This window comes from Zonotrichia leucophrys, chromosome 17 (assembly GCF_028769735.1).
Source record: "Zonotrichia leucophrys gambelii isolate GWCS_2022_RI chromosome 17, RI_Zleu_2.0, whole genome shotgun sequence".
In the NCBI taxonomy this organism is placed as follows: Eukaryota; Metazoa; Chordata; class Aves; order Passeriformes; family Passerellidae; genus Zonotrichia; species Zonotrichia leucophrys.
This window is the reverse complement of record NC_088186.1, coordinates 9,427,942-9,453,106: the sequence shown is the minus strand read 5'-3', so window position 1 is coordinate 9,453,106 and position 25,165 is coordinate 9,427,942. Positions and strand designations below refer to the sequence as shown.

Genomic DNA, 25,165 nt, shown 5'->3' with positions numbered 1-25,165 from the left:
CCTAAATGGATCCTTGGGAGGGGAAAAGGACAGGACAGGCACCTGTGGCTTTGTGCTGGCCACTGTCCCAAGTGCCTTGGAGCAGCCCAGACATCTCTCACCTGATTTATTCCTGTGGAAGAGAAAAAAGGGGAGTTTCTGTTTCTGAAGGTCAAGGGAAGGAGATAAATCCTGAGCTTGCAAAAGCAAATGAGAAGCCTCAGATCACATCTGAGGTCTAGGCTGGTTGATGATGTTAATTAGTTTCTTAATTAGCTCAGGCTCTGTTTGAAGCAGCAGCATTGCTTTGGAAGCAGCTCCAGCCCCTACCTGGGGCAGGTGGGACTGCAGGGAGCTGGGTGGGGGCTCCCCAGCCCCCAGGGTGAAGCTTTTGGTCCTGTTTCCAGCATGGAAAAGCCCCACTCAAAACCTGAATAAAACCTTTACAATAAAATCTGCCTGCTCTCCCAGGGCTGGGGAGCTGCACTTGCTTCTTGCCCATCCAAGGGGAAAGCTGTGGAATTATTCAGCTGGAGCAGGCACATGTGGGGGTGTAGAAACTCTTTCAGTGTCCCAAGGAGCCCTCCTGGTGCAATCCCTGACCTGAGATGTCCCCTCCCTCAGCCTGAATCACATCAGCTCCATCCCAAAGCTCTCACCTCCAGCGTTGCTCCCAGGGATTTAGCTGGAAGGAATCATTTGGGTTTTTTTCAGTCTTTCATTTCCTCCTCCTGATTTCCTGCTCTCTGGGCCTTGCTCTGTGCTAAGCTCTTGGGATGTAAATGCCTGATAAAAGTCAGGCTGCTGCCAGAGAGATCTTTGGTGGGAGCATCTCCATCATGACTCACAGCCTGTCCATCTCCTCCAGGCCTTGCATCCCCAGCTCCCAAAGGCTTTTTTCCTTTCAGCCTTTGGGGTTGTTTTTTATCTCCAGTCTGTGCAGATGGCTGTGGGCTGGATGGGGACCTGGTCTCACAGGAGAGAGACACCCCAGCCCTGGACCTGCTGCCAGGTGCTGGGATAAGGCCTTGGGCTAACAAAACCCAGCAAAACCCTGGAGGAATGGAGCATTTCAACTTGAGACAGAGTGATTTTTCTGATGTAAAGTGCAAACTTTGCCTATGTCAGGGATTTCCGCTTCCCTTTGGCTCTCCAGCACATGGAGGGGAGTGGGAAAGGGGCTGTTGGAGAAGGTGGGGCATCACTGCCAGGGTTTGGGGTTTGTGCCTTCCCCAGGCTTTGCAAAGCCCTTTCCTTCTCTGCAGGGTGGCACCTCTTTGCTGTAAAGCTCCCAAGCTCAGCTTAGGGCTCTGCTTCCTTCTCTCTGCCCTCCTGGCAGCGGGGTGGAGACTTTTGGAATTCCCGTTTCCATCTGGGAGCTCCTGTGCTGTCCTGAGCATGGCTGAGGGTGTGTTCTGTGCTTGTGTGCAGGATGCTGAGGGCTCCACGTGTCTGCACCTGGCAGCCAAGAAGGGGCACTACGACGTGGTGCAGTACCTGCTCTCCAATGGCAACATGGATGTCAACTGCCAGGTGAGGCTTCCCCGGGGCAGCAGCTGCTTTGCCAGCTCAGGGGCTCCCTCAGCACTTGAGTGCTCACTCAGGTACAGTCCTGCTGCTGGGGGACACCTCCAGACACCACAGGGTGACAATTCTGTGCCCCTCCTGATCCCTCACTGACCTCAGGGAGCTCCCCTTGATTTGCAGTCTCTCCTTGAATTTGCTGTGGATCCTGCTGCTCCAGGGTGTCCCTGAGCTTCTCCTAGTGGGGGGATCATGGACAGTGGTGTGGGATGGGCTGAGCCTGGCAGTGGTCACTGTGGGCTTTGTCATTGCCCTTGGGGTTTGTCCATTGCTGTGGGGTGAGACAGAGGTAATTAGCTGGGGGTAGGGACAGAGGTAATTAACCTGGGGCAAGGACAGGTCCCCCAGGCTTCTCAGGGAGTTTCTGTAAGATCTTTTACACACCCTGGGTGCTCCTTGTGCCTTTTTGGACAATTTGTGTACCTGAACCAGCTGGAGGGGCAGTGCCAGCCTGCTGAGCTGGAGCGAACCCCAGCAGTGCTGCTCCCAGCCATGGTGGGCTCTGAGGGACCTGCAGCGGGGCAGGGGGAGGGCAGGGCTGTGGCAGGGCTGTGTGTCACCCTGCTGTCCCCTCCCAGGACGATGGTGGCTGGACCCCGATGATCTGGGCCACGGAGTACAAGCACATCGAGCTGGTGAAGCTGCTGCTGGCCAAGGGCTCGGACATCAACATCCGTGACAATGTAAGGCTCCCTCCCCTGGCACCTCCTGCACAAATTCCAGTCTCTGCTTAACCCCAGACACCCCCCAGGGGACAGATTTTGGGCTCAGTCCCACCCAGTGTGAGTGAGAAGTGTCTGGTGAGAGTTTTCCTGAGTTCTGGGCAGAAGTTTGGCAGCCTGTGGGCTGTGCTGTCCCTGCAGCTGCTCTGTCAGGATGCTGTGTGGAATCCTCAGCTCTGAGCCTCCCTGCTTCCCATCCCTCTGTGCTGCCACTGCACACTGCAGCAGGCAGAGCCCCTTCAGTCCAGCCTTACCAGCTCCTAGTTTGTCCAGGGACTCTGGGTATGGTTTAGGGCACCCTGTGTGCATTCTGAGGGAATGAGCTCCTGTTTGTGTTTCTGGATGGGCTGGGCACTCTGCCAGCAGCTGTCAAAGCCTGGCTATGCCTGGGCATCCCTGGCACAAAGCTCTGATGTGTCCAGAGCTGGAGCTGCCCCTCACCTCCCTAAATCCTGCCCCAGTGGGAGGCACTCAGTGCTTGAGCCCCTGGGAGCTCCATGGGATGCCCAGCTCTGCCTGTGGGGCTGTGCCAGCTGCTTTCCCAGGGATTTCCAGGGAAATAGAGAAGATACAAAGAGATTCTCTCTGAGACACTGTCTGCTTTTCCTAGCCTTCTTCAGGGCAGTCATTGTAGCAGCACTATTTTCCTTATACTATGTTTCAAACTCTTTTCTTGGAGTCTCTAAGGATGTTGAAGTGTGGTGTCTCACCTCATCCCTGGGAGTGTCCAGGGCCAGGTTGGACAAGGTTTGGAGCCACCTGGGAATAGTGGGAGGTGTCCCTGTCAGCAAACAGATGTAACAGCCCAAAAGGCTCCCTCTCACCTTGATTTTTGTTTTTAGGAACAGGATTGGATCCAGACCTGGGTACTGACCAGACCCCAGTGCAGGGGGTGGCACTGGATGAGCTTTGAGGTCTCAACCAAACCAAACCAAACCAAACCAAACCAAACCAAACCAAGCCAAGCCAAGCCAAACCAAACCCCTCTGTGTTTCTGTGATTGTGTGGCTTAACCTCAGCCAGGCACCAAGCCCCTCACAGCCCCTTGCTCACTCCCCCACCAGTGGGGAGGGAATCAGAAGATTAAAAGGTAGAATAAGACTCGTGGACAGTTTAATAGGGACAGTTTAGTGAGATACAGTTTAATGGAAAAGCCAAAGGCACACACACAAGCAGAACAGAACAGAACAGGGAATTCTTTCCCTGCTTCCCATGGTTGGGCAGGTGTTCAGCACCTGCAGGAGAGCCCCACCCATGGAACACTGACCTGGGAAGACAAAAACCATCACTCCAAACATCCCCTTTTCTCCTCCTTTCCCCACCTTATATCCTGAACTGATGTCAGATGGTCTGGAATGTCCATTTGGTCAGGGTCACCTGTCCTGCTGTGTCCTCCCAGCTTTCCTTGTCCCCCAGTGAGGCAGCACAGGACAGAGCAGGCTCTGTGTCAGCCCTGCTCAGCAGGTGACATCTCTGTGTCCCCAGCCCTGTGTTCAGCACAGCCCCACACCAGAAACATTAACCCTATCCCAGCCAAACACAGCACACTTAGATGGTTCCCAGTTCCCAGGTCTGGATCCAATCCTGTTCCTAAAAACAAAAATCAAGGTGAGAGGGAGCTTTTTGAGCTGTTACATCTGTTTGCTGACTCTGAACAAAACAGACTCTTTGATCTATCACAGCTTCAATATCACACATTAATGATGAACATCAAATCAACTCAGTCAACAATTTCCTTGAAAGAAAACTGCTCTTAACAGCTGTGTGTGTGACACATCTCTCCTGGACCTCAGCTGGGGTGTCCTGCTGGATGTGCTTCAGGACAAATGTCACTGGGAAACCTCCTGCTTTGGGAGAAAGGCTTTGCTTGTGATGATGCTGCTTTTCAGGCAGGAGCAATGCAAGGCAGAGCACCAGTCCTGGGGTCTGTGACCTGTCTGAGCTTCAGAATGTGGCTGCAACCCACAGGATGGATGTTTTCTGTAGGTTGTGTGGGGTTTTTCTAGATGGCACTGTAAAGGGAAGCAGGAGCTGGGTAGGAAAGTGTCTCCCTCTCCCTGATGTGTGGCAATAGCTCCCTATTTAAGGCAGGACCTTAAGTTACATGGTAACAGTTCAAACACTCCGGCAGCAGCTTTGTTTTTGCTTTAAAAAGAAGAAAAAAAGGGGAATAGCTGGGTGATCATTACTATCATTTCACTGTTGTCATCAATGTCTTTAGAGGCTGTCATGGGGAAGGGATCGACGTGCGCTGCAAATTGCAGTGTAACAGAAAACAGGATCATCCCTTAAAATATCTCCATCAGAAAGATGAGTGTTCAGCTATTTCCAGTGCTGCTAGTGAGAGATGAGTACATACAGTATTTAAGAGATGCCTGGAGTCAGATTGATTGCTTACCCCATGGCTCCTGGTTCTCTTTTTGGCACCTTCACGTACCCCGTGTGCTCTTTTTCTCCTTAATTTCGTGCTGTGCCCTTTTTCTCCTTAATTTTGCAGCCCTGGGAGGCACAGTAGCTTTGCTGGCTGTTGGGGCTGGGCAAACTCAGCATTCAGCCTTTTCCAGCATGTTTGTTCATGTCTGTCACTTTTTCCTGGATTGATCTAGATTGGTTTGTGGCTTGGAGACTGACGAGCTGTCTGTGTGTGTGTAGGGAAGGTGATGGATTGCCTTGTGTGCAGCCTCCCCATCCTTGGTGTGCAGAGGTGGATGGAGTGAGAGCTCCCTGTTTGGCTGCTCTGAGGTTTCCCTGTCCACCCTGGCATCCCCATTCAGCCAGAGCAGGGTTGGGGTGGCAGCCACACGCTGAACACTGCAGGTGCAGAGCTGAGGAAGGAACCCCCAAATCCACGGGGTTTTAAACAGCCTCCTCTCTGTTCTCTTCCCCTCCAGGAGGAAAACATTTGTTTGCACTGGGCTGCTTTTTCTGGCTGTGTTGACATAGCTGAGATCCTGCTGGCAGCAAAGTGTGACCTGCACGCCGTGAACATCCACGGGGACTCGCCCCTGCACATCGCGGCGCGAGAGAACCGCTACGAGTGTGTGGTGTAAGTGCAGTGCTCACCCTTCCTGCCCCCTGAGCCCCTGTGAGTGTGTGGTGTAAGTGCAGTGCTCACCCCTCCCTGCCCCCTGAGCCCCTGTGAGTGTGTGGTGTAAGTGCAGTGCTCACCCCTCCCTGCCTCCTTAACCCCTGTGAGTGTGTGGTGTAAGTGCAGTGCTCACCCCTCCTGCTCCCTGAGCCCCTGTGAGTGTGTGGTGTAAGTGCCCTGTTCACCCTTCCCTGCCCCCTGAACCACTGTGAGTGTGTGGTGTAAGTGCAGTGCTCACCCCTCCTGCTCCCTGAGCCCCTGTGAGTGTGGTGTAAGTGCCCTACTCACCCTTCCCTGTCCCCTGAACCCCTGTGAGTGTGTGGTGTAAGTGCAGTGCCCCCTGAACCCCTACAAATGTGTGGTGTAAGTGCAGTGCTCACCCCTCCCTGCTTCCTGAGCCCCTGTGAGTGTGTGGTGTAAGTGCAGTGCTCACCCCTCCCTGCCTCCTTAACCCCTATGAGTGTGTGGTGTAAGTGCAGTGCCCTCTGAACCCCTACAAATGTGTGGTGTAAGTGCAGTGCTCACTCTTCCCTGCCCCTGAACACTATGAGTGTGTGGTGTAAGTGCCCTGTTCACCCTTCCCTGTCCCCTGAGCCCCTGTGAGTGTGTGGTGTAAGTGCAGTGCCCCTGAGCCCCTACAAATGTGTGGTGTAAGTGCCTGCTCACCCTTCCCTGCCCCCTGAACCACTATGAGCGTGTGGTGTAAGTGCAGTGCTCACCCCTCCTTGTCCCCTGAACCGCTATGGGTGTGTGGTGTAAGTGCCCTGCTCACCTCTCCCTGCCTCTGAGCCCCTGTGAGTGTGTGGTTTAAGTGCAGTGCCCTCTGAACCCCTACAAATGTGTGGTGTAAGTGCCCTGCTCATTCCTGCCTGTCCCCTGAGCCCTATGAGTGTGGTGTAAGTGCAGTGCTCAGCCTTCCCTGCCTCCTTAACCCCTATGAGTGTGTGGTGTAAGTGCAGTGCCTCTGAGCCCCTACAAATGTGTGGTGTAAGTACCCTGCTCACTCCTCCTGTCCCCTGAGCCCCTGTGATGTGTGGTGTAAGTGCCCTGCTCACCCTTCCTGCCTCCTTAACCCCTATGAGTGTGTGGTGTAAGTGCAGTGCCCTCTGAACCCCTACAAATGTGTGGTGTAAGTGCAGTGCTCACCCCTCCCTGCCTCCTGAGCCCCTGTGAGTGTGTGGTGTAAGTGCCCTGCTCACCCTTCCTGCTCCCTGAACCACTATGAGTGTGTGGTGTAAGTGCAGTGCCCACCCCTCCCTGTCCCCTGAGCCCCTGTGAGTGTGTGGTGTAAGTGCAGTGCCTCCTGAACCCCTACAAATGTGTGGTGTAAGTGCCCTGCTCACTCCTCCCTGTCCCCTGAGCCCCTATGAGTGTGTGGTGTAAGTGCCCTGCTCACCCTTCCTGCTCCCTGAACCACTGTGAGTGTGTGGTGTAAGTGCAGTGCCCACCCCTCCCTGTCCCCTGAACTGCTACAAATGTGTGGTGTAAGTGCCCTACTCACCCTTCCTGCTCCCTGAACCGCTGTGGGTGTGTGGTGTAAGTGCAGTGCCCACCCTCCCTGCCCCCCTGCTGCTGCCTGCCAGCCTCAGGAGAGCCTCTGAGATGCCTTTGGTCTTTACACACAGCCCAGGATTGCAATGGAGGGCTTGTTTCTCTCCTGGGGTGGGGGGTGTGAGGTACCAGCAGCTGCTCAGAGAATGTGGCGTGTTTGAGTCTGAGGGGCCGTGCTCAGCCTGGGCTTCCCAGCAGGAAGGTGTCAGGCTTCCTTGATTAAAGCTTTTTTTTCCCCACCACTAGCATGGTAAAAAGGTGCCCTGTTACCTTTGTTCCTTTGCTTCATCCCTGCTCTGAATAAAGCCATCATGTTCTCACCAAAAGCTGGTGAGTATAAACGAGGGCCAAGTCCACCACCAGTTTCCTGTGGGGCTCTTCCATTTCCAGCCTACTCTTCCCACCCCATATCTTTCCCTGCCAGAGAGAGTTTCAAGCCTGTCTGAAGTTAGGCTGGTACCAGCAAGGTACCTGAAGCAAGGCATGGTTTGCCCAGAGCTCTCATGGGTGCCCAGAGCTTCTGTCAGAAGGATTCACTGAACCATGCTTAATAAAGAAAACTCAGGTGATTATTCACTACTACAGTCCCTTAAGGGCTGGCTGGAGGATGTGATTCAGCTTGTTTTCCCCTTGCTTGCTTTCTCCTGGGGAATCCTTATCCTTCCTTGCTGTTTTGCAGTCTCTTTCTTTCCCGTGGCTCGGATGTCACTTTAAAGAACAAGGAGGGTGAGACCCCGCTCCAGTGCTCCAGCCTTAACTCTCAGGTCTGGGTGGCCCTACAGATGAACAAGACTCTCAAAGAATCATCTTCTGAGAAGCCTGCCCAGATAGAGAAGGTGGTGAGCAGGTGAGAATAGGGCTGGCTTTGCTTGTGGGTCATGAAATTGAGCCCTTGCACAGGGAAGGCTGGGGGCCTGGTTTAAGAAAGAATTGTGTGCCTTCTTAAGCTGGTGTGAAGGTCAGTGTGAGCCCATGCTGATTCAGTCCATGGTTTGCAAATTCATCCTCCAAATGGAAATATTCACAAGCACAAAGAACCATCTGTAAGGCAGGGTGGGAAAACATGAGCTCTGTTCTAGTCTGAATGGCTTGGAGTGCTCAGTGACTGCCCCAGGATGGCATTGAATGGCCCCTTGTCTGGGGGCCTTTCCTCTGTGACAGTTCTTTCTCCACGACAGAGACATTGCCCGGGGCTACGAGCGGATCCCCATCCCCTGTGTCAACTCCGTGGACAGTGAGCCCTGCCCCAGCAACTACAAATACGTGTCACAGAACTGTGTCACCTCCCCGATGGACATTGACAGGAACATCACTCATTTACAGGTGAGGGATCCTGCTGTGTTCCTGTTCTGGGCTCTGCAGTGCTCCTCAGAACAGATCTGGCATTCCACATGGGAATGTTGTCCTGATATTGCCATCAAATTCCAGCTAAGGTTGAGTGCCTCACCTGCAGCTCTTGTTGTAGGAGATGGGATTTTGATTTTCTTCAGTTTTGAGGCTTTAGCTGAGCTCAGTGTTCAGCTGTAGCATTGGAGCTGTAGGAGATGGCATTTTGTTGTAGGAGATGGGATTTTAATTTTCTTCAGTTTTGAGGCTAAAGCTGAGCTCTGTGTTCAGCTCTAGCATTGGCCATCTGGTGCTGGCTGATGTGGCTCCCATTCATCCTTGTCCTCTCTTCTGAGGCTGCAGAGTCAGGGATTTGTTGGGAGACCTTCCCCATGCTGCTTTCCCATGGGCTGCAGCAGCCAGGCTGAGGTCTTGGCTGTGATGCTGCAGCCCTGGGAGGGCTGGGTGGGAAAGCAGAGATGGGGAGGTTCAGGGTGAGGGTGAGACCTTGCTGGGCACAGCTCTGAGGTGGCTGAAGTGACCCTGCCAGGGCCAGTCCCTGTTGTGGTGGCCTGGGGAAGCAGCAGGGGAGGACTGAGGCAGCACAGCTGCATCATCTCCCAGCTCTGGTCCCTCCTTGGAGCTTTCCTTGTCCTCAGGTGTGGAGAACAGCTCACAGGGCATGGGGGAGGGTTACAACAGGGGAACATCCTCTCCTGAGCAGTGAGGCTGGCTCAGAATGAGATCCTTCCTGGCAAGGCAGAGTCCTTTGGTGCTCATTGCACACAGAAATACACAGTGGAGTAGAACTGCCCCTGAGTGGGGAAGCTGGTGATCCCTCTGGTGAGGAGCTGCAGCAAGAGGAGGAGATGGATTTTCCTGACCCAGGCAGCAGTTGCAGCCTCAGTGGTGTGAGTGGTGTGGAATTAACCCTTTGCTTCTCTTGCAGTATTGTGTGTGTATAGACGACTGCTCCTCCAGTAACTGCATGTGTGGCCAGCTCAGCATGCGCTGCTGGTACGACAAGGTGAGCACACACAGCCCCCTCTGGCTCACACCAGGGCCTAGGAGATGAATTCTGCCTGATTCAGTTCCTTGCACAGCTCAAAGCCAGGTTGGACAGGGCTTGGAGCAACCCTGTTCTAGTGGGAGATGTCCCTGCCCATGGAAGGGGTTGGGATGAGCTGAGTTTGAGGTCCCTTCCACTCCAAACCATTCCCTGTTTCTGTAATTCCAACTCCTTTCTTCTTGACTTAAAATGCCTCAAGTTATAGTCTAAGCTCTCAGACATGTGATAATCCAAACTGCCTGCTCAGGGCAGCTTTCCTTGTGTTATTTATTGTGTTCCTCTCGTGCCAACTGAGCCATTAATTACACCCATATGAGAGGGAGCTTTTAACAATCCAAGTGTGAAATCAGCTTCCATTTCAGAGCAACGTGGAAAGTGCTGTAAGATGTAAACAAAGGGAGGGGAGTAGAAAGAGAATTTTTAAAAATCTGCTTTTATTTATTGTGATTCTCCTGGATGAAGGCAGAGTAAAGATGCTTTGACTGCCACATTGCCAAGAGTCAGGTTTGTTTTGGGTAAATGCTTCAACCCTCCAGGGAGGTTTTGAGATTCATCTTTGGGCAGGTGCTACAAAGATCAGAAGTTCTGTGAATCTCTGCAGGTTTCTCCCAGGGGCAGTGTTGGCATCTTTCTTGGCTTTGTAGCCATTTTATTTACACATTAATAGGTGATTACACCTCTCAAGCCTTAAAAGCCAAATTTGTTAAATATGATAAATTACATCCATCACTTCCTTAATTCTGTATGTTGGTAAATAATTGAATTGTAGGGTTTTTTTGGAAGTGTTATTTGGGAATGTAGTGTGATTCACAGAACTTGAGTGCACTGGCCTTGGACTCTGCAAGTTCAGGCTTTATTCCAGAGGCAGACTAAGCATCCATTTCTCCCTCCAGCACAGCAAATGGCAATAATGATGATGATGCACACCAGTTTTCTGCACAGCACTGCGAGGGTTTTTTTTTAATGCTGTGTAGGGTGATAGCAGGCAGCAAAAATCTAAATTCTCTGGCTGTTTGTCAGCTGTGGGTGACAGTGGTGACTGTGCTGCTGTCAGGGTAGAGCAAAAAAACCACTTTGGTGATTTATTAAAAAATATGGATATTGATCTACTACTGATATCCAACTGTGACAGATAAAAACTCTCTAGCAGTTTAAAGTTAGAAAGTGAATGTTTATTGAGGGATAGCTCCCAAATACACATTGCAATTTACAGGTGATTACAGAGTCCTTTTATCTATACAGGTATTGAATACTCAAAATATAAATGCATATTCATAACTTTGGTACATCCCATTCCCTGCTTCCCATGGTAATTAGTCCAAAAGCCATTAAGCATGTGTAGTTTGTTCCTTGAAATGGGTTGGTGGTCCATTTAATGGGGAGGGGTCCCAAAATGAGCAAATAAATGAAGTCTTCCTCGTTCTGACCTTTCTGCCTTTTCAATGCAAATGTGACAAATGAACCGTTGGTAGAACTCCCATTCCCCATCTTCAGTTGGTTTCAGAGCAGAGGAGGCCACAATTGTCTTATGTTCCTAAAAGCTATTTATGTTTCTATATTCTTCATTACAAACGCAGCTAATCAACATTATGTTGACAAGCAATCAATTATTAGTGAACTACTAACTCTTAACTTCATCAAGGCCTACCCATTTATTTTGATTAACTATAATAAAGCTTATGTCTTACTAAAATCTTAGCTCCTCTAAAATCTCTAAATTCCTTATAGTTTATGTCTCAGCAGAACCTGAGCTCTGACGCTGGCTTTGGGCACAACTTCACCATGGGGTTCTCTGGCCTGTTTTTAACCCTGGGGGGAATTTCTGTGGTTTTGGGGACAAATAACCCAGACTGGGGTGGTTCTCTCCTTCAGGATGGCCGACTCCTGCCCGAGTTCAACATGGCTGAGCCCCCCCTGATCTTCGAGTGCAACCACGCGTGCTCGTGCTGGAGAACCTGCAGGAACCGGGTGGTGCAGAACGGCCTCAGGTGGGCAGGAGGGGCAAACACAGCCCCAAACCCATCAGCCTCGTGGCTCTCAGCTCACCCATAATCCCACAGAACCCAGCAGGGAAGCTGGGGCTGGTGGGATGGAAGTGGGATCCTGCATGCTGCCAGTGGGAGTGGAGCAGCAGTGGGTTGATGAGCTCAATTAACATCTCAGTTAATGTTTGCACCCTCAGGTGGGAACTGCAGTGCTCTCTCATCAGCTGACCATAAAACATACAAATGGCTTGTGGGTTTGCATGCACAGCCCAAGTGTGGTGTCTCAGGGGGAGAGCTGAGAAGGACATGGCAGCAGCTGAGCTGCAGAGTCTGAATTCAGAAGATCTTGTAAGCCAGCAGTCTAGATTAGAAATACAGGCCAGCATAGCCAGATTTGGCTGCTTAAAATTTACAAGTTCTTGGCATGATTCCCCCTGAACTGGATACCTGAATGCCTGTTGGCCTCTCTGCTCCAGGTTACACCCCTGGGATTTTGGTGCCTGGCTAAAAATGTCAATGTTTTGGTTTGGACCTCTGCTATGGAGGAGTTTCTCCCTGCACTAAGTTCAAAGGCATCCCACTGGAAAAAAACCCCAAAAACTTTTTAGAATTTCTTTGTAGTGCTGACAACACTCTTTTTGCAAGCTTTGTAGTTTCAATGACATTTTGCACTGTTAAAAATAAGCAAGGAAGGAACTCGATGTGTTTCCTCAGAACTTTACCTCTCTCTGGTTTTCCCTGCCAAGCTCCGCTGCCTCCGTGGGTGTTTCTACAGGAGCTGTAAAGCTAGAGCTGTTGCTTTTGCATTTTTTTGCCTTTCTGAAGTGTTTTTTCTAAAAGATGGGAAGGGTTGGGAACCCAACACAAGCCAGGGAGAGCAGCTCTGCTGGGAAGGAGGGTCAGGTGCTGGGCAGAGCTCACAGTCCCTGGGGAGGCAGTGGGGAAGGCTCCTGCTGGGGGCTGCAGCTGACACAGGGGTGCTGCTGCTGCTCTGTTTGCAGTGCTTCCTTTATCAGATTGGCTCCAAATTAGCTCTGCCTGGCAGAGCACACGTATCCAGCTGGCAGCCTGGCCCAGCTCAGCTGGCAGGCTCAGCTCAGAGCCACAGCCCTGCTGCCATCAGTGCTGGCTCCAGAGCAGAGCCAGATCTGAGCTCTGCTCTGATGGACATGCCAAAAGCTGGGGGAGCTCCCCCAAGCCCCAAACCCAGTGTTAGACCCTGCTTCTGTGAGAGCAATGACTCCCCTGAGGTGTGTCCTGGTGCAGCTGTGGGCAGACAGGATGAAGTTCACATCCCCTGGTTTGAGCTGACAGTGCAGGAGGGAGTGGGTGGGGGGAAGAGAAGCACTGGGAAAAGCAACAGGGGGAAGTTAAGGTGAGCATCAGATTTCACTTAATTCCGATAACAGCGTTGCTGAGAGTGGGTTTTGGTTCCCTCAGGGATAGAGCAAGCTCTTCCTAGCCCTGGAGACTGTTCATCCTGCACTTAACTCAGGTTCTGGCTGAGCAGGAGGCAGAATGACTTACAGGATTGTTTCTCTGCCTATAACCCCCATCAGTAAAATTCCACAGAGCAGCTATTACACCAAGAAGTCTCAAGTTGCAGCTTTTCTTTCTTGTCTTTCAGCCAGGCAGCTGGATATGATGGAATTGCTGAATGCCCTGGCTTTGGCAGAGGGCAGAGGGGTCAGAGCACTTAGCTCAAGGTGTTTTTTAGTCCCTGGGAGATCCCTGCCTTCCCCCTCAGCACCACTCCACTGCTGTCAATCCCCTTCCACCTCCCCTGCCTCCCCAAGGGCTGCATGGAGGGGAAGGAAATGCTGCTGGTGGGGTTCTGATATCCTCTGTAAATCATGATCACAAAGGGCATCCAGCCCTGTCCCCTCTTCCCCAGCCCCTTGGTGTGCACCTGGGCAGGCAGAAGGGGCTGACTGGCACCTGTCCCTTGTCCCTGGGCTGTTTCCATGCCAACATCTGCCCACAGCTGGGAGCTATGGGAGTGGAGCATCCCTGCAGGGTGAGAACGGGAGGGTGAATATTAAAATCCTCTGGGAGTGTGTGCTGATGGAAGGTGCTGGCTTTTTGCTCATCTCTCCATGAAAATTCATCCTTCCCATGGAGTGCTGCCATCAGTGTGGCTCCATCTCCTCCTTTCCTTTTTTCCAGGACTCGGTTGCAGCTTTACCGGACACAGAAGATGGGCTGGGGAGTGCGGACGATGCAGGACATTCCTCTGGGAACCTTCGTGTGCGAGTGAGTGCTGCAGCTTTCGCCCCCCCAAAACCCCAGCACTTCCTAAATCCAGCACTGACTTGTGCAGCTTTCACCACCCCAAAACCCCAGCACTGCCCAATCCAGCACTGTGCAGCTTTCACCACCCCAAAACCCCAGCACTGCCCAAATCCAGCACTGTGCAGCTTTCAGCAGCCCAAAACCCCAGCATTGCCCAAATCCAGGAATGAGTTGTGCAGCCCAGCAAATCCCATCCATTCCCAAATCCAGGAGTAAGGTGTGCAGCTTTCACCAGCCCAGCAACACAGCACTTCCCAAATCCAGGACTGAGTGAGTTGTGCAGCTTTCACCATCCCTACAACCCCAGCCTTGCCCAAATCCAGCACTGAATGAGTTGTGCAGCCCAGCAAATCCCATCCATTCCCAAATCCAGGAATAAATTGTACAGCTTTCACTAGCCCAGCAACCCCAAATCCAGGAGTAAGTTGTACAGCTTTCACCATCTCAGCAGCCCCAGCACTTCCCAAATCCAGCACTGAGTTGTGCAGCTTTCACCATCCCAAAAACCCCAGCACTGCCCAAATCCAGCACTGAGTGAATTCTGCAGCTTCCATGAACCCAGCAAATCCCATCCATTCCCAAATCCAGGAGTAAGTTGTGCAGCTTTCACATCCCAGCAACCCAGCACTTCCCAAATCCACCACTGAGTTGTGCAGCCCAGAAAATCCTATCCATTCCCAAATCCAGGAGTAAGTTATGCAGCTTTCACCATCCTAGCAGCCTCAGCACTTCCCAAATCCAGCACTGAATGAGTTGTGCAGCTTTCACCATCCCCAAAACCCCAGCACTTCCCAATCCAGCACTGAGTCGTGCAGCTTTCACCATCCCAAAACCCTCAGCTGTTCCCTAATCCAGGAGTGAGTTGTGCAGCTTTCACCATCCCAGCAGCCCCAGCAGCTCCCCAGGGCACACATGCTTTGCTCCCTTTCAGGGAGAGGTTTTCATGCAGATCAAGCTGGCATTGAGCCCAGCTGCCTGCCCTCAGCCAGAGGTTTCCTGACTCCATTCCCTGCTCTGTCTGTCCTGCTTCTCATAGTGTGGAGCTTTCTCTACTTCCCTCTGTCTTGCTGGGATCTGTGCTCAGCTCTTCCCACTTTGAAACACAAATTATGGGGGAAAAGCACATTTAGGTTGTGCTGCAAGATGTGCTCAACTCCTGTTTGCTGCAGATATGGGCACTGCAGGCCAGGGCAGTGGGGAACAACGTTCTCTGCTTCAATCCTGACTTCTCCAGAGGTTTTCCAGTGTCACAGCTCTGGCTTAGTCTGATTCAGCAAAACAAGGAAGCACTTGGGGTTAAGCACATGTTTTGGCCCTCACTCAATAAAGTACTTAGGCACAGAAATGTTCAGATTTATGTCAAGTGGAAAACCTGTCATCAGACCCCACAGCTTGAGGCTTTAAAGTGGTATATGTACTTTATGAAATAGTTTAGAAAGTGTTTTCATCATTGCAATACTACAGTGACTGAGGATCTTCTAAATAAGGCTCATGTCCATCATGGAAATAGTTGCTGGTTGTTTTTAGATCTAGTTATTGATGTGTTTTGGAATTGGGTGAGGGATTGAGGAAGATTATTACAGTATTTAAAATAAAAAATAAAGGAAAAGATAATTCTGCAGTGAATTGGCCGAGTATTTCTTCTGTGTAAGGAGCTGCCAGCTGCTAAAATATTTTTTTAGAGATAAAGCCAAAAGCTGCTGTTTGTGGGAGTGTCTCAGGCCTGGCCTTGTGCAGGGCTGTCCATAAGTACCAGAGGTCCCAGGGTCATGGTGCAGTGCCCAGAACAGACCAGAGGCTGTGATGAAACTGCTGCAAGGAAAAAAGGCAGAGACTTCAGCAAACCCTGCACAGGAGGAGCAGGCAGAGAGGGCACGGCCCAGGGAAGGGGTGATGAACACACATTGCAGAGCACTGGGGCTGATGGGGGACACATCCCACAGCCTGACTGCCCCCAGCCTTGCCAGGGGCTGCTGGCACTGTTCCACTGCTGATAACCTTCATTAGCTAAATGAGCTGCTTACTAAACAGCTGAGCTAATTAATGTCGTGCCCATGCACATTCCCCCTGTGTCACACACTCATTTTCTCACTCACCAAATCCAAGCCCTTGGCTCCATGAGTCCTTCCTGTGATTCTCTATGAGCATCCATAGACCTGGTTCCTGCTTTTCCTCCTCTCTGCAAAGCAGCCCCAGGGCTGGCAGTGCTCAGGGCTGCCAGGACACAGCAGATCCCAGGAGCAGCTCCTCTGGAAGAGCATTTTGTGTTAAACATCTGCATTAGAGCCCTGGGTGGGCAGCTGCTCTGTCCAGTGGTTATTGCTCTGCTGTGGAAGGATCATTGTACTGGTGTGACCTTTGTTGGTGTGACCTTCATCCTGGAACTCTTCACAGGCACCAGGAGAGGCTGAGGGAGCTGGGAAGGGGCTCAGCCTGGAGCAAAGGAGGCTCAGGGGGCCCTTGTGGCTCTGCACAGCTCCTGACAGGAGGGGATAGCCGGGGGGCTCGGGCTGTGCTCCCAGGGAATCAGTGAAAAGAAAAATGGCCTCAAGTTGCACCAGGGGAGCTTCAGATCAGAGCTATGGAAATGGCTTTTTGCTGAAGGGGAGGTCAGGCATTGGAATGAGTCACCCAGGGAGGTGTTGGAGTCACCACCTCTGGAAGTGCTCAAAAGGCATCTGGGTGTGGCAGCTGGGGATGGGGTCTGGGGTGATGGTGCTGGGGGTGGGTTCATGTCTGGACTCAGTGGTCCTGAAGATCTCTCCCAACCCTCATGGTTCTGTGACTCTGTAACTGCCTCCTGTCCCTTGTGCACAGCCCTGGGAGCAGCAGCTTGGTGAGGGTGATGCCTCAGGTTTATCTTTTCTATTTTTCACATTCTGTGCTGCTTTAGTGAGTGGGTCTGGGCTTCACATGAGGGCAGGGTGAGCTCTGTGCACAGAGCAGGGAGACAAAACAATTCCTGCTCCAGCTGGGCACCAAGGACAAATGATCCAAATCTCAGCCCAAGAGCACAAACACCGAGGGCTGGAGAGAGAAAAACAAGCAGGGTGGGACTGCCTGGGCTAAAGCTGGAATGGGACAATGAACTGCAAGGTGCAAATGGAGCAGAACTGATCAAAGGGAGAGACCCCGTGCCCGGCCGTGCATTTTGGGGCCATTTTGGTTCATCTTGGGTGCAGCCCTGGCTGGGCTCTTGTGCTGCCCAAGGTGGATCCATTGAGGAGATGCTTTTCATAAATCCCTGCTTTGTTCTTTAGCTCTGTCCAGCCTCTGTTCTAGGGCAGCTGCACAAGGCATCAAGGGGAGGTGTGGCAGTGTCACCCTCCTGTCCCACAGGGCTCCATGGAGCCTGCAGGCTCTGCAGCCCCTCAGGGCTGTGCTCAGGGCAGCTTTCTCCCTGGCTTTGGAATTTGGTGCTGTTCAGAAGCTGCTGTTGCTCACCCTGTGCTGCTGCTGTGGGTTGGGTTGGATCTGCTCTGTTCATGCTTGGTTGGTAGCTGCTGGAGCTGCTCCTTCTGGAAACAGCACAGCTGCTGCTGCCTTTTGTTGGAGAGGCTGGGAGTTAGTGGGATGCAGAAACCAGAGGATCTGCTCTGTTCCTTTTGCATCCATTTATGGCTATTGAATATTTGCTTTCTGTTCCAGTGGTGCTTTAGGAAGGTGCCAGCTGCATCAAGGCAGGTGTTTCAGCCTGATTTTCATGCAGAGGAGCTGCAGCCAGGCCTCCTGTCCCCCACATCCTGTGGAAAACCCTGGAGCCTGTGCTAGGGACTGCTCATTGCTCTTGGTTTTTGCATGGAATCCCCTCTGATCACAGAGTCATTGAGGTTGGAAATGACCTCCAAGATCATCTGTTCCAAGCTCACTCGAGCCCAGGCTGTCTGAGCAGTGATGAGAGGCCCTGGGAAGCTCTGGGATGGAGTTCTTTGCCATCAGTGTGCTGAACATCTGCTGGGGAGAAAGGCACTGCCTTGAGCACAGGAGTTGTTAAATGAAGGGGCTCCTGCTGTTTTTTGGGAGGAACATGCACCCCTTGCACATCCTTCCCTAACTTTGGGCCTGGAAAATCAGGGACCTGTTAATATCTTTGAACAGCCCTGGAAAGGAAATGAGTTACAGGAATAGGCTTTGAAGGAGCATTAAACCAACGATTTTTAATTTGGTTGTGGTATTTTATTTCATGGAATTATAAACCTGCACTGGCTGTCCCTGGGCACGGGGCCTCTCTGAGCAGAATTATTCAGCTGTTCTCAGCTGCTGCTGCCTGCTGGGCCTTCCCACAGCAATTTCCCTCCCTCTCTGGCCACCTTTCTGTGCTTCAGGCCTCCAAGGAGTGGGTGATTTCCAGTAGTGGAGCAGTGAGGGCAAACAGGAGGCTCCCAGTTGGGAGCTACAGCCAGAAATCCTGGTCACAGAGCTCAGGGATGCTCTCCAGGTTCATGTTTCCTGGCTCTCCTCCTCCCCAGCCTGGGAGTTAAGTGCTTCATTGAGCCCTGGGGGATTGGAGGCAGTTGTTTAACACTTGGAATGTGCCTGAGGGCTGCAGGAATGCTGTGAGAGCATGGCCATGGAAGTTCTGTTGATGCTGCAAGGAATATTTATTCATGTGGTGAATCCTTTGCTTGGAATAATCACTGTTTCATTGCAGGCTGGCAACACTTACACACCAAAATCACAGAAACACAGACTGGGGTGGTTGGAAGTGACCTTAAATCCCATTTCTGCCATGTGCAGGGACACTTCCACTACCCCATATTGCTCCAAACTCTGGCCTTGGACACTTGAAAAGCTTGAAAGCTGCTGTGCTGCTCCTCTTCCTCACACCCTCCCTCAGTTCCTCCTCTCTGAGTCTCTTACTTTGACTGGAGCAGCTCAGGGCAGGTACTGTTGAACCTTGACAGTCCATAACTGTTCAAAATGATGGAGAGACAGAGGTGGGGAACACCAGTGCTGTGGGGGCTCCTGCAACAAGGGAGGTTTGCATCAAACCCAGACCTCTCTGGCTGTCTGGTGCTTCTCAGCAAGCCCAGACCAAGCAGCACCTGCTTCATTCTCCTTGGAGGACCTGCCTGTCCCCTGGTTTTACAGCAGGGTGGCTGTACCTGGGACCACAGCTCACATTTATCCTGGGTCAGGAGGGATTGAGAAGGGATCCAGGGATCCTGCCACGTTAGGTTAGACTTTTAAAGCAAACCTAAGACTTTTAAACCAAAAGTTTTGTAGTTGTTTGAGCTGTAATTGCTCAAAATATCCTGGGAAATACATGAAGGGCAGACAAAAATGTTTTGTTTTGGGGTGTGAGCAGCATGAGCACTGCAGTGGTTGTGGGACAGCCTGAGTCTGACCAGGAACTTCAGGAGACTTGGATTGTGTGTTGATCTTGGCTAACAGATTTGCAAAAGGAAACTTAGTCCTCAGGAAAAAATAAATTGATTTTTAATATTAAAGTGGTTTTAATATCATTAATGTAATTTATAATATTATTTAAGTGTTGCTCTGAAGAGGTGGAGTTTGGAGCCAGATTTTCAGTGCTGGAAGTTAACAAAGCTCAGTTTGGTAGCTTGGAGCTGGCCAGCAGTGTGCTGTGGTTGCCCATCTGTGTCTGGGCTCCATTTTGGGGTGTTTCTCTCTCCCAAAAGGAGGGGTTTGAGGCTGTGGTCTCATTCCTGCCTGTCCCTGTGCCCACAGGTACGTTGGGGAGCTGATCTCCGACTCCGAGGCCGATGTCCGTGAGGAGGACTCCTACCTCTTCGACCTGGACAACAAGGTACTGTGTCTGCAGGGTGCAACACACAAACCCCAGCTCCTGACTCCTCAAAGAGCCCAGAGAATCATTGTCTCCATCTTGATGTGCAGTGAAATCCTGCAGAGAGCACAGTTGCTGTGCTTTAGGGGAAAGGTGGTTGAGGTGAGGGTTAGGGCTGGTTGAAAGGGCAGCAGATCCAACATGTGCTGCCCACACCACTTCTGAGCAAGGTGCTCTTCTGTCAAACCCCTTGGGGCATCCTGAGCTCCATTGTCCAGGTTTTGGTACTCCCAGCCTGGCACCTGTGTGATTGGCAGCTCTGTGAGTTCTTCATGAAGTGAGGATGAGCTGAAAGATTAAAAAACACCCCACAAACCCTGTTCACTCAGAAAGGATCCATCAGGCACCTTGTGCTGCTGTTTGTTCCCCTGCACTGCTCTGTGAGGGCTCTCAGGGCAGAAATTTTACTTTGCAAAGTACAATCTAAAAGTTTTAAGCAAGGCCATGACTTCAGACTCCCTCTGGGAAAGGAGAAGTGAGAAGAGGTGAGCTGGGGACTCACAGGAGTGGGGAGGCTTCCAAGGAAGGCTGTAAAACACTCTGTGCCTTGTTTCTGTCATCAGCTGGTGACAAAGAAGCTTTGCTTTATTTTTTTTCCTCATTTCTTTAAAGCAACACACATTTCAAAAGCTGAGAAAGGAGAAATAATGAGTCTGGTGTGCAAACAGGGGGTCAGACTGTAATTAAGAAGTTGAAAAGGACTTTAGCCTGGTTTATGAGCAAGAGCCCAGCTGGGCCCTGCCCTGCCTCTTGCTCAGCCCTGAGGGAGAACCTCTGTGCTGGCTCCTGGGAATCCTTCAGGGAAGCAGGAAGGGACACCAAGGTGGAACACCTGGAGAAAAGCAGGCACCAAATCACTGGGGGATGGCTAAAGCTGCCCATCAGGCTGGGCAGGGAAGGACAGGGCAGAGCCAGCAGGTTTTGTGTCCTCCAGAGTGATGGGGCATTGCCAGGGTGTGAATCCCAACCCTGGGGGCCTCGAGGTCCTGGTGTGAATCAAAGGAAGGGCTGGAATGGTGAGAGTGGTTGGGATGTCATTTCTGTTACCTGGGCTGTCATTTCTGTTGTCTGGGTTTTGTTTTCTGTTGTCCCTGTCCCTTGGGCTGTTGCTCACAGCCCTGTGTGAGGTGATCCTGGAGTGTCCCATGTCCTGCTGTGGATGTGGATGTATCATCCTGCCCCACCATGGCATTTCTGTGGATGAAACTGAGGGAGTGAAGTCTCTGATTGATGAAACCAGGGCTGGTGACACTGTGTGTGCCCCAGGCCTGCTGGGGTGATGCCTCCCCCAGTTCTGGGATGTTTTCCTGGGCTCCTGCACCCCGAGTGTGACGTGGCACAGCTCATCCATTAACGATCCGAGGTGCTTGTCCAAAAGGGACTTGGAGCACCACTAATGGATCCTTTTGCTTTTGGCCTCTTTGCAACTGAAATTAGCTGCTGTAATTAAAGCCTCTGCTTTGCACAGTCATTCTCTGCTGGAATAAAAAGCCCTGAGGGGGGTTCTTTTATTTTCAAGGAAAACAAAGTATTACTGCTCTCTGGGCTCTCTGGAAAGGGAATTTTTGTGTTCTCACTTTCTCTCTTATCTGCACAACCCTGTGTTTTCTCAAGGCTCTGGCTTTGTGTTTCCAAGCTGTCATGTTCAATTAGAGGACAGAACAGATGCCTGTTCCCCTATCCAGGGGTTGGAACACCCGTAAGGTGTCTGCACTGAACATCAATCCCATTGTGCCAAACTGGTGCTTGGACTGGGAGAACTGGTGTGCCAGAGTGTTAAAAACCTGCTCCTGGGGGGTGTGGGGTGTGCAGTAAACTCTGGTTTGAGGGTACTGTTGTGTATGAAAGTCTGTGTGTGTGTTCCCAGTCCATTCAAACCCACACGAGTGCTCCTGGAGCTCTGTGCAGCATGAATGCAGAGCCTGCTCATTTATAAAAGCCATGAACCCCTGACGAGCCCTGCCCCGTTTCTCCCCAGGATGGAGAGGTTTACTGCATCGACGCCCGTTTCTATGGCAACATCAGCCGCTTCATCAACCACCTGTGCGAGCCCAACCTCATCCCCGTGCGGGTGTTCATGTCCCACCAGGACCTGCGCTTCCCCCGCATCGCCTTCTTCAGCACCCGGCACATAGAGGCTGGAGAGGAGATCGGGTACGTGCACCCCTGCCGTGCTGGGACACTGAGCTGTGCTGCTCCCCAGCTGCCCCGCTCCATCCCTGTGCTCCCTCGGGGTCCCCCTGAAGTTTGCAAAGCTCCAGGATTGACCTGGCCATGCCCACTCATAGCCCTGGGCCCAGCATGGGTAATAGGAAAAGGGGGATTGTGCCCCTGTGCCCAGGTGAGACCCCACTGCAGAGCTGCCCCAGCCCTGAGGTAGTTATTAGAGCAGTGGCTGCTCCTAGGATGGGTCACAGGCTAGGGTCAACCATGTGATAAGAATGTGCTTGGTGTGCCATTGAGAGTTAGAGATTTTCTTGTAGGTAGAGGCTTAGTAGGAGTACGAAAACATAGGCCTGGATTATCGCTACTGCTGCTTCTAGAATAGTTAGTAAGAAGAGAACTAGTAAGGTTCCTCCAGCCCAGGGAGGAGCTGGAGCTGCTGGAGAGATCCAGAGGAGGCCACAGAGCTGCTCCAGGGCTGCAGCCAGGCTGGGAGAGCTGGGGGTGCTCACCTGGAGAGGAGAAGCTCCAGGGAGAGCTCAGAGCCCCTGCCAGGGCCTGAAGGGGCTCCAGGAGAGCTGGAGAGGGACTGGGGACAAGGGGTGGAAGGACAGGACACAGGGAATGGCTCCCACTGCCAGAGGGCAGGGTTAGATTGTGTTAGATAAAGGAAGAAATCTGTCGGGTTGTGGCCTCCCTGGATAGGATCCGTCACTGCAGCCTTCCACAATGAGGGCAGTGAGGCCCTGGCTCAGGTTGCCCAGAGAAGCTATGGCTGCCCCTGGAGCTGTCCAAGGCCAGGCTGGAGCTCTAATGGAAGCTTGTCTCTGCCCATGGAACAGGATGGTCTCTGAGGCTGCTCCAACCCAGCCCACCCCAGGTTCTCTTTAGCTGTGGCAGCACTGATGTCTCACTGACCCCTCCTGTCTCTCTCTCTGTTGCAGCTTCGACTACGGGGACAGGTTCTGGGACATCAAAGGCAAATTCTTCAGCTGTCAGTGCGGTTCACCCAAGTGCAAACACTCGAGCTCGGCGCTGGCGCAGCGGCAGGCGAGCACCTCTGCCCAGGACACGCAGGAGAACGGGCTGCCCGACACCAGCTCGGCCGCCAGCGCCGCCGGCCCCTTCTGACACCCACCCTCCCGCCCCAGGCACTCACGTACTGTCGCAATTTAAAGAGAGAGAAGAGAGAGAGAGAGAAAAAAAAAAGACACAAAACAACACGGAAAATTAAAAAAAAAAAAAGAAAAAAGAAAAAAAAAAAAAGAAAAAAAGGAAAAAAAAACCCCGCTCAAGGAAAGCCGAGGGTTTGTGACACTTAGGGCTGTGCCACCGACTGTTACTTGAGGAAGGAGTGAAAGCAGATTCCACCTCCGTGGTGTTGTTCTCCCCTCCCTGCTCCTGGAAAGCTGCTGGGTTTCACAGCTCTGTGTGCAGGGGTGGCTGTTGCGTTGTTTTGGCCACCCGAGCTGTCCTGGTGTCCCCTGTGAAGGCGCTGATGCTGTCAGAGGCAGGGGAGCCCTCCCGCCGTCCTCGGAATGCCCTGGAGCCCTCCCGCCCTCACCGCCACAGCAAACTCTGCATACTTGATGGGACTCGGTTCTGGGAGGGAGCTGCCTCTGGGTGTCCTTGGCACAGCCCCGGGGCAGGTTGTGCTGGTTGGTTTTTTGTTGGTTTGGTTGGTTTTTTGGTTGGTTGGGTGGTTTTTTGTTTGTTTCTGTTTTTTTTTTTTTTTTAATATATGAATGAATAATTCCTCCCCCATCTCGCAGGACGTTGTGGTGGGGCCCTACAAAATACCCTCAATTCTCTCCAAACCCTTTTTTCTCATCTGATGAGAAGAATCCCAGAATCTTTCCCTGTGATCCTGGCTCTCTCCCTCCTGGATTTTCTCCGTTCAGACCAGCTCTGCTCCACGCCCTGCTCCTGTCTCAGTGTTGGGTTCCTCCGTGAAGGAATTCCCCTCACCCCATCCCACCAGTGGTTTTAGAGAGAGAGAAGGCTGAAGAGGATTTTACAAGACACTAATTCCTGAAGAAAACCAGTTTTCCCTCCCCTTTTTTTAAAAATAAAGTGAATGATATATATATTATAGAGGACCTGGACTGGCTGGGGTGGACAGACGTGTCAGGGTGAGAAGATCCCAGCTGCCACCAGCTCGTCTGTTTGCATCCCTTTGCTCCACGCTGGGCACCTTGGATTGATTTTTAAGCCACACGCTATGAGGTTTCAATAAACTGATTTATTTTTTACCATTATTGAAACATCGGGGACAAGCATTAAAAACATGGAAGAAAAAAAAAGGCAAAAAAAAAAGCTTAAAAAAAAAACCACAAAAAACAACAAAACCCACAAAAAAACCAAAAAAACCAAAACGACAACAAAAAGAAACCACAAAACAAAACGGTGCTGATTCTGGTGTGATTTTTGCTCACCACGTGAATATAAACTTATCAATTGTATAAAAAGAACAAAGTGATTTTAGTATAAAAATGCAGGAAAAAACAAAACTTTTTTTAAATTGTTAGTATTGTAGTGTGAATAAATTTGCCATCACCTTTTGTGTGGTGGCTGGGCAGGTCATTATCTTAATTTTTTTTTTTGCATATATCTTTAAATACTGTAATTAGTGCAGTAACAAGTTTTTTTTTTTTTTGTTGTTCATCTCTTCTAGAACATTCATAATGCCATCATGTTTATTATTATTATTTTTTTCTGTTAATGTTTTTGACAGTTTTAAAGGGGCAGCCTTTTGGCTCTGATCATTTTCTTGTTCTGTTTTCAATGAAATCAATAAAAAAAAAGAAAAAAAGTGCTTTAAAAGGAGTTTGGCTTTTTTTGTCTGCTTTGGGGGAGGGATGGCCCACGGTGGGGCTGAATTGCTCCTTGGTGGGCTTGAAAATGAAGAAAGCAACAAAAAAAGAAAAATCATTCCTGCAGAGAAAAGCCTGAGTGAGTGTTTGCTGTTTATTCTGGGGGTTTGGGATTGGTTTTTTTTAAATTTCATCATTAAAAGTTTGGGAGCCTGAATTCCAGTCCTAGAAGGGCAGCACTGAGGTTTGGGGATTCTGGGGTGTCTCACCACCCCCATGCCAGGGGGGAAATAAAATAAAATTAAATCAAAAATAGCAAGGAAAGAGGTGAGGGGGAGAATCTGCCTGGAGCAATCCCTGGGGATGTTCCCAGCATGGAGCTCTGGGGGTTTGGCACTGCCAGGGCTGGTTTGGGGGTGCTGGGACTGAGCAGAACCTCCCTGGCACTGGGGACAGAGCAGCTCTGAGCCACTGCCAGCCAAAATCCCATAGAAACATTCCTAAAGGATATTCCTAAAGGGTTTTAAATATTCCTAAGGGTTAAAATATTCTGAAGGGTTACGATATTCCTAAAGGGTTAAGATATTCTTAAAGGGTTAAAATATTCCTAAAGTGTTAAAATGTTCCTAAAGGGTTTTAAATATTTCTAAAGGTTTAAAATATTTCTAAAGGGTTTTAAATATTCCTAAGGGATTTAAATATTCCTAAAGGGTTAAGATATTCCTAAAGGGTTAAAATATTACTAAAGTTTTTAAAATATTCCTAAAGGGTTAAGATACTCCTA

The 25,165-nt window shown here is 51.0% G+C and overlaps 1 protein-coding gene across 10 annotated transcripts in view; it reads left to right on the top strand.

The window, feature by feature from the left end:
- EHMT1 (euchromatic histone lysine methyltransferase 1) overlaps positions 1-24,061 on the top strand; it is a 123,691-nt gene extending 99,630 nt beyond the window's left edge. For all 10 annotated transcript variants that reach the window (XM_064727575.1, XM_064727577.1, XM_064727583.1 and 7 more), the window contains 11 exons: positions 1,411-1,512; positions 2,142-2,246; positions 5,177-5,331; positions 7,604-7,771; positions 8,103-8,247; positions 9,200-9,277; positions 11,192-11,307; positions 13,471-13,557; positions 19,288-19,366; positions 21,384-21,559; positions 22,513-24,061. In XM_064727575.1, the coding sequence (XP_064583645.1) occupies positions 1,411-1,512; positions 2,142-2,246; positions 5,177-5,331; positions 7,604-7,771; positions 8,103-8,247; positions 9,200-9,277; positions 11,192-11,307; positions 13,471-13,557; positions 19,288-19,366; positions 21,384-21,559; positions 22,513-22,699 (1,398 nt within the window). In that variant the 3' untranslated portion in view covers positions 22,700-24,061. The remainder of the gene's footprint in view (positions 1-1,410; positions 1,513-2,141; positions 2,247-5,176; positions 5,332-7,603; positions 7,772-8,102; positions 8,248-9,199; positions 9,278-11,191; positions 11,308-13,470; positions 13,558-19,287; positions 19,367-21,383; positions 21,560-22,512) is intronic.
- Positions 24,062-25,165: the final 1,104 nt, after the last annotated feature.